Here is a 16,545-nt window from a genome sequence, read left to right as displayed (position 1 = left end):
ATATTTTTTTTGAGGTTCATATTTTCTAGGTTTTAAAAACCTATTTCTCAGTTTTTTTTTTTTTTAATAAACTTTTCACAGAATTGAAAATGATTACAATATTAATGAAATACAGTGGAGCGTCGATTATCCGCACTAATTGGGACTAAAAGGGGTGCGAATAATCGATTTGTGCGGATAATCAAACAACCATTGAAAATTGTAATATAAAGTTAAAAACTAATTTACTAGATATAATGTTAAATATAATATTCATACATAATATAAAAATTACATATATATATATATATATATTTATATATAATATAACGAACGATAAAAATAAATTTGCACTCAACAATTTTGTAGTGCAGATAATTGACGGGCCGGATAATCGACGCTCCACTGTACATATTTTTAACTTGCAAAATATAAATGATTTATACTTAACTTAAGCGTTTCGCAATTATTGTACACAAATTATTGTTCAGGTTACCCAACGTACAATATTTTATGAAATACAAGTATATCACATAAAAAAGGGCAAAAAGCTAACAATAATAATATGTAGTTTTATACTTATTTTTTTTTAAGTATTTTATTTATTTTTTCTGTGCTTGTTGCAAAAACATTTTTAGTGAAACGGGATTTTGATTTGAAAAACATTATTTGATCAATTCGATCAAGTTCAAAGATATATGAAACTGTTTAATATTAAAAATGTAAAAAACTTTGCTTTCTCTTTGAAAACTAAAACTTTTTCTTTTTTAACAATAAATTATTGAATCCAAATACATAATATTTAGATACGGCATTATTATTCTTATAATGATATTCTTCATTTAATTTTTTCCTCGTACACATATTTTAATTAATAATTTTGACCACAGTTTAACTAAATCAATTTGGAATATATTTATTTTTTTAATAAAACATACTTAAATTTATTCAAAATCGACTACTATTTAACGGAATTTAAACCTATTCTTATATTTAAAATTGTGAAATAATAAGAAAATGTTCTATAATATATATACGGAATAAAACTATAGTGAAAACTATGTGAATTTTGGCCGGTCAGTAGATTTAAAACTGTAATAAATAACCGTAATCGCTTTATCGAGTTAATCCACAATGTTTCACTCCAAGAAGTGTCTTTGATGGAAAATCTCTTTTCACTGAGTTATTACTTTTTCCTACTCAGGTAAATGACCAAAAATCATGCGTCTTCAGTCCAATTATGTGATGCGTTATACTATTGGGATTTGCTTTCCTACAAATAATTGAGGGGAAAGCGTTTTACTCGTTTTCGAGTTACAAGACTCCATAATTATAAATACACTTATTCCAATATTCAATTAGGATTTCGTGCTGCAGTATATCACGTTCTTTGAAGCACTTTCATTTTCTCTTTGCAATAATTCGTGTAGATACAACTAAGAAACGAGATCCATTCCATCGATAAGAAAGACCTTTAGAGATGTGATAAATATCACGCGCTTTTTTTGGCGTCGATTTATTTTTTGCATTTTTTTGTGTTATAATAATATTATTATGTTATTTTATTTTTAGTTTTTTAGACATACTTCTCTAAAAAAATCTCCGTTCTAAGTTATGTGATAGTAGCCATACTTTTATTTATATTAAATATTGTTATTTATATGTGTACACGATATTATTATATATTAGTGCACAATAATCACAGTGGTATAATACGAGTATATGATCCTATTTTATTATAACGTGTCTTATGACAAAAAAAAAATAATAAAATATTATAATCATTTTATGTAAGTACTTACACAAAATGATTATAAGTACTTGCACATAAAAAAAAAACCAGAAAAAAGAGGTTGCGGTATAAACCAAAGTTATGGTAAAATTTGGTGTCCTTAGTTTTTTTTCCCTGTATTAGAACTCCGTTTATCAGTTTAAAATATTTTAAGATTTGTATACCTAGATTCACATTTTTATAATATGTTTGAAAATTTAATATCAGATATCTGCTACTATCGTTATTGAGTTTTAATATTATTGGATTACATTTTTTTCTGAATATATTTTTTCTATTTTTAATTCCATACAATATATTAAATAGATCTTTATTTACTCCGTTAATATTAAAGGATCCATTTAAAATAAATTAGATTTAAAGATTATTTTCAAACATTCGCCTAACTTGATTTAATCTTAGAAATAAAAATTTTATTTTGTTATTATTATTTTTATTTTTGTTACAATAATGTTTTTAATTAGTGTTTTCATAACAATTTTTAGCATCAAATATGTTTACTACACTTGGGTAATTTCATTAACACATTTTAAATTTAATATTAACGGTAATACGTTTTGCATGTTACGACGGATATTCATGTGCGATTTCAAATGTAAAAATATCAGAATTTTTAACATTCATTTGGGTTAAGAATTATGAGTTGATTATTAATTATACGTGGGATTTTTAATCAATAAGCTGATAGAACCAGGTCTTACAATTATTTGGTAGAAAACCAAATATTATTATGTTTATTCTTAAAATTGATTTGTTAATAGTTCATTCTATTCTTCATTATATTCTACCAAATACTTTAATTATAAGTTATTTATTATTAATTATTATTTGTTACTGTACCTACTCTAAATTTTAAATATATTTTCAGGATATTCTTAAAATACCCAGCTAATCCAGATTTGCAATACGTCATATTTTTTTGTCACGCTCAACTCACGGCTACTGTACTACTTTGTCTTCTATTCGGTAGCAAGGTAAAGTATACAACTATATTTGTTATAAATATTTCACAAAATTTAATATGGACAGTTTATCAAGTTATTGAATTATTTTAAAAGTTTAATTTTTGATAATTCATCAATGATGAGTTATTATGTATAAATAATTATTTATAGTGGCAATCGGTTCATATGTGTATACTTTAGTTCGTAGAATTTTTTTTTTTTCAAATGGTGAGTGTTTGTAAGAATTACGAAATAATGAATTTTGAATATTTGTCTAATATATATAATTTAGTAATGATTATAATGGAATCGATTTGGTTTTAAAATTTTTAAGTTTTTATACACATATTAATAATGTTAGAAAATTTAAGCTTTTCTTGAGTGTTTTTCCTTATTAATACTCCAAGCATCCAATAGTATAATATAAGTGATGAAAACGTGTGGGAGATGATACATAATTGAAACATTGAATAAATAATTGGGTTGAATAACCTGTAATCAAACAACGACTAATAATTGCATTAAAATATAATTCTAAGTAAAAATCAAAGCTATGTTTTTATTAGGTTATATGTAGTTGATACTCTTGATACTCGGATACTCAGGTTTTATGGGTATTACCCGATTTACAAAATTTCGGGTACTCGTTATGGATTGGGTACCCGTTATGGTTTGTATACTCATTACTAGAGCTGGGATTTGTATGTAAATAAATATTTTTTCTAAAACATAATAAATTTCCTTATCTTATTTTCGTTGCACAGATAAATAACTGCTATAAATTGATGTTATTTTATACAACTTTTTACATTAATTCACTGTTTACTTTTATATTACAGTAAATTAGTAGCTATAGGAATATAAAAACAGCATAGTTAACAAAACTTTTCAAACACGTATCAATATAATTTTTCAATTATTATAATTTTTGTATAGTTGTATATTTTAATTTCAAAGCGTAACAATGAAACTATGAATATATTACCCATCATCATTAAAATCAGAATTTTCTTTTTTTTTGACCCTAGGGTGGGTTTGAACGCTTCCTCCCCCGTATGTACGGCACTGATTGTGATTACTTATTATCTGCGTAGCTATACATATAAAAGGTAACGAATAAAGCCACTATATCCGTTATATGCAAGATTTAAATATAGGCTTTATAATAGCTTTTAACATGTTATTTGATATTATGCTTAAATAAACTAATTATTGAAATATAATTTTACTAATAACACTCACATAAAATACTAAAGAATATATTTTTAAAACGTAATTTTGTTAATTTATAAGAGGAAAAATTTTAATATTTTTTATTCGAATAATTGTGTAATATATAATTCAATACTGATTACCTCTTAACAGTTAAGAATTAGCTAAACTGTTTCAGTATATCAATAACCATCAGGTACCCGAAAATTTTGGGTAATGGCGATGCAATACCATTGCATAATTTTTTCTTTTTGACCCGATTAATTACACCACGATTGTGCAAAAAATTTGTAACACGATTGCGTCCCGATCCCTTTTTACCTGATAAAATTACAACACCATTGCGCACCAATTTATATATGTGTATACTATGTATAATAATTTATGTACAACATAAAATAATGTATACAATACATCAGGGGCGTATTGGCGTGTTTATAGGGTGGCGAGAGAGTCCGGGCCCCCTCCGCAATGAAAAGCACTATTGTTAAAGATTGTTATTTTTAACATGGATATGTTTTAATGCTGGGGGTTTTCGAAAATTTGTCGCGACACTTAGAATGTTTTTTATGCGATAATTTATTATTTTATATTTATAAAATATGTTTATTCTTTTAAGAAAATATGTGGTGAATTTTAAGTGACTTTAATAAAAAAATTGTTTATAACTATGTAGTTGTTATACTTTTAAAAAATATAAATCATTACAAAAATGAGTTACTTATTTCTCCGATGGTGTAAAGACAGTCGAGAAGTCTTATAGTGTTAAATTAATATTTTTCGTAATAGTGTGTTCATCCTTCTCTTCCTCTAAAAAACCAAATACATAATCGGCCCCCTCCGAAATATAAACCTATATATACTTTCTGTAATTTGTATATGCATGCACTCAAACTAGTAATTCACAAAATGCACTTTTTCAAAATTGAAATGAAAAGTTGATTGAGTTAATGATAGTTATAATAAAAATATCCACTAATGACTATCATTCACTATACATTCTGTTTATTTCAGGTTATTTTCAGTTTTTCCTTCAATTAAAAAATTAAACGATAAAACAAAACATGACTCTATTTTAAGAATCTTTCACTTATAACTATAATAATCGTCCTCTCTTATAAAATACGGTATGAGACTAATGATTGATATTTAAGTTAATACGAAAATGAGAAACATTATTATAAGACTAATACATATATTCCTCGTTAAATTCACAATCTAAAACAGTACGTCAAAACAATATAACATGTATAAAGTCATAGAAATTCAAAAGAACTAAACTATGAGTATAATTTTCATCGTATTTTATCATTATTGACTGATAAAATACATAAATATATACATATATTATTTTCAAAACAAATAATGATGGCTTTGTGCTTGATGCAAAATAATATAAAAATATAGAGGAATATTCATTATTTTTTATAAATATATTCTTAGTACTTACATAGTTTTAAAATTTAAAACCGAAAAAGTCATTTAAAACTATAATTTTAGTAAAATATTGATAAAATGAGAAATTATCCAATTTAGAAGTGGTCATGCATAAATGAAACATCTCGTTAACTAAACATATATAATCAATGAACATAAAACCGTACAATTATATGTCCTTTGTTTGAATTAAATAAAAAATAATAATGGTATAATAACTTTTAGATATCTTTGAATGTTACTATATACACTCAGTATAATTCCGTAGTGATACTAGTAATTTCATTTTTATATTTTACATGGGCAAAAAAGAACACAAACATGGTAAATATTATTTCAAATATTGAGACTAAACGGTTTCAATCTGAAACTGTCGTTTATGTATGATACTACATTCTTATCAAAAACCGAAATATTACAAAGTATTTGCACATGATCAAAAATAAAAACAAATTTATTTTTTTTTGCTCGGATAAATATGAGTAAGAATGTGAATGTTTTTGACCCATAAATGTCAATTAACCATATGCACAGTATTTCTGAAAATTATTTAGTTTGAAATATCAATGCTGTGTTTGGATCAAATTATTGGTTTACTGGCAAGTAAGAAAAAAAAGTGAATTCAAAATATTCATTGCAAACCGTTGTATATCATTAGCTATACGAGTATATAATGATTTTAAATTTTTCGTCATAATGGTATTCTGTTCACGCAACGTTCTTATAAACCGTCATGTCTTGTGTATATTCTTTAAAATTTATTTCGCATCCACTTATTTATTATAATTTATGCATCATTAATATTTTATATCTCTAACAATAATATTTATCTTTCGAGTGTAAGTAGGCACCTCAGCGCTTGTACATTTTCAAATAGGTATTATTAAATTTATAATAAGCTCAGAGGTTTTGATGATCAAACTGTTGTGAAAACATAAGTAGTTAATTGTTCTTATATGCTGGTTCATAAATTTTAATTTTAATTTTTTATTTTATTCATATACATTGAATAAATACATAAATACATGGTATTATATTTTATAAATTACGTAAATGGCAAACATAAATATAGTATCAAAATGGTAAACTTGAAAAAAGTTTAAAATAACAAAAATGAAGAAAATAAAAATGAATTATAAATACAATCTTGATGTATGTATACAAAATAATATCCAGAGATCAATACTATAATTGTATTACGGTTAGTGGTAACACGCACATAATCGAAGGTTTTCTTAAAGCTATACGAATTGGTGTGTATAAAAAATTGATTAGACCTTTCCGTCGTTAAAGGTATATTTTATGATAGACAATATTTTTATCTCCCTGGTAATTTTTATAATTAAAAACAATATTCTAATAATATTCTCTTAACCGTCTGCACAGTACATAATATAATCATATTATTTGATTTCATGCAATAGCAACAGGGAAAAATAGGTTCAAGTGATATATACGTTCCTTAGACACGTCGTATTGAATGCAAATTATATGATTAATATTGTTTATGTAGCAAAATCAATGAGTTATTGTGTATATGCACTTACCTATATCGATAAATGTTGTATAATATATTTATCGGTCGACTATCCATTCTGTGATACAAATAGATATTTTTGTATTATTTTATTTAAAAGAGTTGCTTATAATATATTTACTAAAAAACTCTACTTTAATAGTTTGTGAAATAGCATTCAAATAAAGGTATCTAAGAATTTAATTTAACTGCTCCTGTGACATCAGGTTGAATTTTTTTTTTAATAAACTTGAGGATATCTCTGACCTGTTATATTTAATATTACCAAAGAAGAAAAAAAGAAAACATATTATTAGATAATGATGATATAGTTTTGAACGGTTTGACAGTTTAACGTAGAATCTTATTTATAGCAAGTTTTGGCGAGTTTGGTGACTGTTGTAGCTAATTGAAAGTTATTGTGGATTTAATTTGTTTAAAACTATTGTGAAGTATTCGAGTAAAAGTATTCAAATACTTTTTAAAGTATTGGATATATTTTTAAATTCTATCAGTTTGAAGTATTTCTGATGTGATGGTATTTTAAACACTTGTATTGAATACTTTTCATCATTTTTCGAAGATTTTATTTGTATTTAATATTAAGCTGAAAAAATATAATAGCCCACACTATACATGAGCTATCGAGAAAACCTTACTATGCAACAGTCTAAACTCATTCTTTCTCTTGCATCCCCCCCAACCACGAACAGTAGTCCCAGAATAGTTATAGTTTTATTTAGCGTTCAAAAATACTAAGGCTTATAAAACCAATAAAAGTTTTTTACCTAAAAGTAGATATAATATATTTAGTAAAGATATAGTAACAATGACAAAAGAAATAACTAATTTGATGAACGTTAACTTTGAACATATCATGTTTCTTAAGTGCAACTAACAATTATTTAATAAATAATATAAATTATACATGTATACTCCTTAGTATATATATTATAATATACTTTGCTTATGTTATGATAATTTCAGATCTACAAAATAAAACCAAAATACTTTAATATAGTAGTATTTTAAATACATTAAAAAATGTAATTAAGTATTTACTCAAAATCTTTTTAAAAGTATACATTAAAACAGTGTTCGTTTATAACACATCAGGGGACATTTTCCAGCTACCATAGAATAATGTATTATAAACCCTAAGACTCGTTCACTAATGACCTGCAGTGGATGTATGTCTAAAATTTTAGCAGGACTCAAAATTCGAATATCATAGAAATAATATTTGTAAATGAGTATTTTGCAATTTGTATTTATGTGTGAAATATGGTTCTCTGCGATAGTTATTCCGGCTCACTAGGAGAACTGTGAAAGAACATTTTTTATTTCCGGCGCCATAAGTCAGATGGAATATGTGTGGTGTAAAATAAATACTTCAAGAACGATGTACCACTACATAGATCCTTTGTTAATTATTTGCGCATTCTATTTTCGTACCATTGTAGTATTTTTAAATTTAAAGAACGAGAAAAACTGCAGCGGAACAAAAAAAAAAAAGAATAAGTTATCGTCTAAATGACCCAATTAATATAATTAACTATTGGTTGTACTGCGATAAGAATGTAGAAAATATTATATAGTATATATTACTACCTCAAAGACCAATTATTATTATACTTTTAGATCGCTTCGATTACATAATCCTTGGATTCCTGCAGTATAATATTTTATTTTAATTTATTTTATTTTATTGTAAAACGAGTCGTGTCTCAAGTACAGATAATTATTGATAAAAACATAGCAATAGATAATAAAATATATATATTTATGTATGTAAAAATTATGTAACAATCGGCATTTTTTTTATTATTAAATGTCTTCTTACCTCTCACCTGATCCGTTGTTCAATATCAATGCATATAAACACACCATCAGTTTCAACCTTACTGCCACTTTTCCACAAAAACTAATAATTATTAACTATGGCTGTTCAATTAATTTCGAATATATAATTTTTACCAATTAAAATAAAAACTTCACGCTAATTTGTTTTTATTTTACATGACGTGTTAACATTTCCTAATTTAGAAAAAAACGTTAATCAATATATATTGCGCGTCAAATTTAATATTCTATAATGTTGATGCTCAGTTATTTATACATGTTTTGATTTATGCTTGCGTTATTGTGTGTGTGTCGAATGGAATTATTTTTACTTCACTGTATGTGTATATTTAGCGCATAAAATGTTGTTTTTTTATGTTTAAATCATAATAATAAATATTAAATATACAAGAGATTTTAAGGTTTTTAATGATCAATTGGTCTATTAAATAATGATACTAAAATAATGATATATCTAAGACAAGAACGAGGCAATCGAAATATAATTATTTCTCTTAAATATATGTAATAACCCAAAAATATAAATGTAAAAATAAAAGATTATAATGGGGAAGGGATGGAATAGGCTAAAGTGGATTGATTTTCTTTCTTCTTGCTTAAGGGAGGGCTCTTGGGATCACAAAGGTTCGAGAGCTGATCAGTACAGCTGTATGGTCTGGTAAGCCTAAATAGCACTTACTTGTTCCGTAGTAGGTATTCGGGTGTCGACGAGTTGAATACTTATAACTATCGTAGAAGTACAATAAGTTTAAATGAAGCGAGACGGACACAGGATTTGAAAAACTGAAACTGGACACTTTAAAATAATCACACATAAAACACAGATTAAAAAATGAATTTAAAAGTGAAATAGTCGCATGTAATAATTACTTGTTACAAGAGACTCCTTGATTAATCTAATGACCGGTGCACACGCACTGATGACTTGTGATCATAAGCCCGAGAAAAGGGTTTTGTACCCATATTATATAGGGGGATTGTCGTGAGACGGATCTTGGACAGGTCCTTTTAAAATTTGACCTACTTATGATATCAATGGTGTACTGTTGGGTTAGGCCTTTATTATTTGAATTGTGCTGTATGTGCAGATATAAAAAGAACCGTTATTTATTAGTTTTTAGCATGGTATTCAATATAATAGTATATATCATTATAATTGATTTGTGAAATGTTATACAATAAAATTATGCACATTATTACATGTAATAGTAATTTACTTGTAGAAATACAATAAGCGTGTGCTTAAATATTTAATCAAGGAATAATAATAAACATAAATCTCATTAAAATATGACGTTTGACAGGTGCTTGAAAATGTGACAGTCAGTAAAATATAAATTATACAGTTGAAATAATTATCAACGAATGATAACAGAACTAAATTAATATATTATATTGCTCGGAACTTATAGTTATTTTCGGAAAAAATTACAAACCTCTATAATTATTATGTATGATGAAAAAATATTTCGTTTCTCCAAGATATTATGTAGTTTTTAGTAAGCAATATATGTTTTATTTACACGTTTGTTCACAGGCTTTAATTATTTACAAAGGTGAACATAAGGTCGAAGAGACATCTTCCCATAAAATGCCTACACAAAAGCTTAAGTTCAACAGCAAACAAAAACAATCCGATCCGTCGTACGAAAGTATAAGCGATAATAAAGAAAGCTCCGAACTCCAGGTACCTATAGATAGTTGAGGAATTTTAATGTAAATGTTTTCACAAATACACGTCAGTATAAACGATATATTGTGCATGAAAACAATATATTATTATGCTAATACGAGTATATCGTTTGAATTAATTTTTATCCATCAGTCACTTTATTGTTGTGTTTGGACGAAGAGGATTAGCAGTGTATCGGGCAGGTACTTTTGTCGTTTGTGTTGAAATCATGGAACATACGAGATCTGACACATCTATAATCCAGAATTATCTCACTCGTTTAATGATTAGTATTCAACTTAATAGATCCAATCGATAGACACTTAGATTGACAATATCAAATCAATCATTTTATTTGACTTCATTCCCTATTCTTCACCAAGGACAAACGGAATAAATCGAGTTATAACCATCTTATATTTTGAATTTTCCATGGTATTACAACGGAAGACTTTAAGTTTTTTGGAGAGTTTTAATCTTTGAATCGGGTTTTGTACTTCCAACTAGGTGTATTTTAGACCTCCTTTTATCTTTATGACAATGTAATAACCATTCTGAAATGTTTAGCCCCTAGTACGTCATGGTATCGTAATAGTACCTATATAATATGTTGAATTTTTTATTCAAAACCGGTCATAAATTAAAAATATAATAATACTATATAAATAAATTTTTCATTACTTTATTACAAACATTTAATAAGTATTTTATGGTTTTTATATTAATATATTTATTTAACTATTTACGATTTTTTCCCGGATAATTTATCAATGAATGAAGGACTAGAAGTATAGAATATGAAGTATAGAAATATTTTTATTATTTAATTTTATTGTTGTTATATATTTCATAAGCTGATATTACTATTTGTAATAAATTAACACAAATAACACAATAATGATATTGTTTTCAACAAATCAACCGACCAAATAAGTATATTATTATTTGTGAGAGGATAAATAAATAATAATCTATAAAATATGATATATAAAAAAAAAAGTATAAAAGTTATTTGATTTTAGATCTGACTAAACTTATTTTTCGTAATTGGTTGTATTTTGATAATACATTATACGTTGTGATTTTCCTGTAAAATAAGTTTACTCGGAAACACTTCAATAGCTTTTCAGTTAAAGCAAGAAACTGAACATATTTTATTTCTAAATTAACCCAAAATAAGTTTTATTCGTTAATAATACTACACGTATAATCTACGCACTGAATGTTATGTACAATAATACATATTCAATGTATGAATATATTTAACTTTGTCTTCATGTTTATAGGAAATGCGAACATTAAGAACGAATATGGAAAATCTTATGGAAGAGTTCCTCAAATGTGGTCCAGCTTATTCGGATTATGTGTTAAAACTGCAGGCTATGTTGGAAGTTATGAAAAATTTTAGGCTGGTTGAGAACGAAGAATACCTGCAGAAATTGGCATTGAGCAATGGTTGTACGGCCAAAGTGGACGGCGATAAAGATGAATCATGTGCAAAAAAAAACTAGGTCTTCATTCCTGATTTGTTAAATATGTTATAAATTGTTTTTTTTTTATGTAAACACATAAACGTAATGGAAATTTATTGGCTCAAGTCCTTTAATTACAATGGATAATACTTGCAACGTCGCTTACTTTTTGGAACTTCCCTCAACACGTTGGTTCTGCCTGAATCGGAATTCGATAATATCGCGGTTCGATCGTATAATATGTTTTTATCGACATTTAATATAATAATTAACTCGCTCAGATTCCTAAGAGAGTTGGTCCGAAGCCAATTGATAGAGAAAGGGTTTGAAGAGATTATATGATCACATGTATAATCCTTAACCGATCGGATACGAAATGGTATTATTTTTCGTTATCCGAACTGGCTACGAGACGAACACTCATCGTATGACTCCTCACATGCTTTCAATTTTTTTTTGTAGTTTATTATAATATTTCTGGTTTGATTAAAATAATTAATTTAATATTCGGTATTACGTATACCTAAATATTGTAAAAAAATATCTGGCATTGACCGATGCTAGTTACAGAAACGGATTTAGAAATAAATTACTAAATAATGTAATTTGTTAAACTAAATATTGTTTCTAGAATAATCGAAGTTAAGTTGTACTTATTATTATTAACTATTTCCATGACAGCAGTATTACATTTTTATTTCGCTAAAAACATATTTTTCTGGTTAATACTTAGTTGACACGTTTTAAATGATTGTATTAAAAATAAATACATTGTCATTTAGATCTGATGCATTCATAAGACATGCTATAACAGTAGTTAATTAGTTAAGAAACATGTCGTTAATTTTTTTACGATATTGTATAACATTTTTATGTTCATTTTATATAATAAGATAGTAAAATTGTATAATTAAACTTCACCTATTCAATATTCATCTATTTCAATAAGTATATTATAATATGTAATACAGTTCTACAAATAAATATCAAATACATGATATATTTTTTTTTTTATTATCCAGTCTATTGTAGTCCATAGTACAATTTCGTGTACACGTATTTTAAAATCGTAAATAAACCAGAATATTGTTGTAACTGTATTATATTATACATAGATGGTTTAATAGCTGTTGCGTTTAATTTTCAATACAATTATATGACTAATTTTAACCAAAATGAAATTATTAATAGCGTATTTTCTTTTATCTTTCAACATAATATCGTGATAATAAGTGAAATTAAAATTTAATTTCCTATTTTCACATTGCTCAAATCTCATTCATAAACACATTGTGTACAATTGAATTTCCGCTAAAAAAAAAAAAGAAAGAATCATAATTTTACAGTAAATCATTTGTTTTTAGTTTCTTAACATGATTAGCTTCCGTCTAAATACATTTTATAATAAGCCTTACAATCTTTACGATTTGAGACTCCCTGTGTGGTGCATTTGATGCCGTTTATAATTTTTTAATATTTTAACATCATCAATTGACGATGTTCAATGATTTATTTAAAAAATAATCATAACGGTCGGCGAAAAAAAAAAAGCATGTACATTAACTTGTGTACAATACGAGTATATTATATACCATGCGACTAAAACGATTAGAAACTCCAGAAAACAATAAGATACGTTGTTCCATTGTGTGTATCCGATGAGAGATTTTGCTGATTTTCATCGTATCTTGTCGCACCTGCAGTCTGATACATGCATGCAAATGTACGCGCGAATTCCGTTCGCAGACTTATTCGAATATGCCTTGTTTAAAACTAATCTACATTGCGCAAAATGTAAATACTTGTATGACGCCAAACAATGAATTCCAAAGTGTAACGTTTTCTGGAAAACAATGCGTTAGAACACTTTGTCGACGTTGGCCACGAACACGTCGACATCGCATCTTCCAGTAAAATAATCGAAATCTTCACAGCTATTTGCATGAATACTTCGTCCCGCGCGCGCCACGTGTGAATAATAGATTGCGAATAGCGATTCGATTCGTTCGTTTTGGGAGCGTCCGACCAGGTGCCATGAACCGGGAAAGTAATAAAAGGTAATGCACTCCCATTGGATCCCAGAAGTACTGCATTGCACTTACGTTTCCTTTCCCGTTTCGAACGGGTGCATGTGAATTATGTCCAAAAAAAAATAAGGGTAAAGAAACATACATGTAAATTCTGCCCGAAAAATATTGATAGTTAATAAACGCATCATTTAATATAACTTAGATTATTAATTGAGATACGATTGTTCCGTGTTCGTTCATACATTTTGTGACTTCCAAATATTGTAACACGCCGCGTCGCGAACTCTATGGTCGCGTCGTACAATCACCGGAACGCTTAGTTTAAGAATATTTATTTTTCCTAGTGGAATTTACAAATCCATATTTGTACCGGCAAATTTTTTTGGGCGGAATTTACATGTACTTTTTTTATTTGGATATTTTCCCGAGCGGAATTTACCATAGACCTTGTTTTTACCTATTAATTTCGGGTGGAATTTACAATACCCCTTTCGTCGGCACGGTCAATAGTTAACCGGGGTCTAGGTAAATGATTTATATTTTTTTTTTTTTATTGTTGGTGGAGCCATAAACTCATGTATGTGACACAGTTTAGAGTTATTCCAAAGTCGGCCTATCATCGAAATATAAACACGTTTTTTAAACCAGGCGCGTCCCTTGAAAGTTTTCAAGGGGGAGGTGAACCTGTTTTAACTCTACAATTAATAATATAATACGAATGATGAATAAGTAGGTACAATCAAGGCTGGATAAGTTAATGGTGTTTTTTAACTTAATTATGTTTAGTTAATTTAGTTCATGTTCAATTCAGTGAAGTTAAAATATATCGTTAAATTAATTTAACTTAAATTAATAAGTTAAGTTAATGAAGAAAAAAAAATATTTACATTATGCGCTGATATTAGTAATATATATTAACAAATTACAACAGAGCTTAATCAACATTAATGATAATGAAAATGCACAATATTTTTATTTAAGAATATTTTCTATTTAATCATAATAAGAGTAGAAAAATATACGTTTCTTCATTGGGATTGTTTTTAAGCACTCAAATGTTTTATTTACATTAATTTATGAATGGTTTTCTTTTTTTTGTTCATTTTTCATACAAATCACATATGATAAATATAATTTAAAAAAAAGTATTATTTTTAATATTCAATGACAGTATGAAAACTAAAAATAATTACTGCAGCTGAAAGTGTAACAATACAATTATACAGACAATACATGTAGACACAGTAGATACATTAAAAGTAGAAGAACAGTAGAAGACATTAAAATAAGTACATAAATATATATATATAGCCTGTTTTAAATGGCATCAGAACAATGAGGTGTGTATTGTACTGGTACTTATGTGCAAAGTACAAATCATTGTATTTTCGGACAGATCTGACGTTTCCTCTCCGTTCTCACGTTAATCGGCACTTTGGTAAAACGAGCCGCTGAGTCGGCAATTTTATTGCATCTTGCAGATCACCTAACTCTGGAATAAACCGAATTGACGCCACTGCCCACAGCACGATTGTGCACCGGAAAGTAGGCGGCTACCGATCGCGCAGTTTAAACGACATGTCCGCTTTTTTTCACCCCTCAATAACCCATTTTCCGTAATCTTTTCGTTCGGTCAGTCGATAAGACTCATTAACGCGCCGGCGTGTTATTTCGATAATGAATCGACCCAACTCGTTTCAAGCTGGTTTGCGATTCGTTATTTTAAACCTGACGCTCTACTCTCCGACTCCTCTCAAATATCAACTTGACCCGGAAACTTGACCGTTCGAGGACCTTTAAATATGTTTTTTTTTCTTTTTCAAAACTGTTTTGATTTGATTCACATCATTTTCTCATTATTTACCTCTCAACGCCACCGCATTCTCATGCGAGACTTGTCAGTTTTTATTTTCAAAAATTTGATAGTTTTCAAATGTCACCAAAAAACAAGAAATGCTGTACAAATATCTGATGGTTTAAAACGGCGCGTAGCTCCGGTCCATCTAGGTTCACCGTAGTGGACCTAGCGATGTATCGACTGGAATGATCGAGAAGAATTATCGATACTTCTTTGCCAAATGCCATCATGAATATTCACAATAAATGCACCAAAGAGTTCGTGTTTACTTCCCGGGGAGTAACCAAAGTACACGCACAATGCGCAACTGATCACTCTAATAATTTATCGATCGAATTATGAATGTATTTTTTCATCCCACAGCTGTGCCTACATCATAAGAAATATCGGCACCTAAGGAATGTTTCCAACGAAACATAGCACACTTATCAGCGAGAAAATCCTAGATCCGATAGCCTAATGATCCAATCCAACCAAATTGTCGCAGCGTTCTTGGTGTTCGCTGTATATAATTATTTCGGATCGGTGTATATGTGTGTGTGTGTGTGTGTGTGTGTGAAATGATTAGCCGAGGAACATTTTTCCCTGGGAATTTCTACCAAACGCGAAAACAATATCCGAGATCATAGGGATCGCGATGTGTCGAAAAATCGCTTGGCAACGGAGTTGATGCGGGTCATCCATCACGAAACATCAGGTAAATACACCGTACCCGTCACCAGACCCGTCGAAATAATAGTAATTACAGTAATAATAATAATAATGATACC

General features: G+C 27.9%; 1 protein-coding gene across 4 annotated transcripts in view; it reads left to right on the top strand.

Moving 5' to 3' along the window:
• The window catches only part of LOC112690376 (probable G-protein coupled receptor CG31760), a 247,310-nt gene extending 234,507 nt beyond the window's left edge, over positions 1–12,803 (top strand). For 2 of the 4 annotated variants that reach the window (XM_025564409.1, XM_025564402.1), the window contains 3 exons: positions 2,640–2,745; positions 10,281–10,430; positions 11,702–12,803. In XM_025564409.1, the coding sequence (XP_025420194.1) occupies positions 2,640–2,745; positions 10,281–10,430; positions 11,702–11,926 (481 nt within the window). In that variant the 3' untranslated portion in view covers positions 11,927–12,803. The remainder of the gene's footprint in view (positions 1–2,639; positions 2,746–10,280; positions 10,431–11,701) is intronic. The other 2 variants (XM_025564396.1, XM_025564386.1) reach the window with 1 other exon arrangement.
• The last annotated feature ends 3,742 nt before the right edge of the window (positions 12,804–16,545 follow it).

This window comes from Sipha flava, unplaced genomic scaffold (genome assembly GCF_003268045.1).
Source record: "Sipha flava isolate LNK unplaced genomic scaffold, YSA_version1 114_pilon_pilon, whole genome shotgun sequence".
Taxonomy (NCBI): Eukaryota; Metazoa; Arthropoda; class Insecta; order Hemiptera; family Aphididae; genus Sipha; species Sipha flava.
The sequence above is the reverse complement of the archived record's forward strand: the minus strand, read 5'-3'. Positions and strand labels throughout refer to the sequence as shown.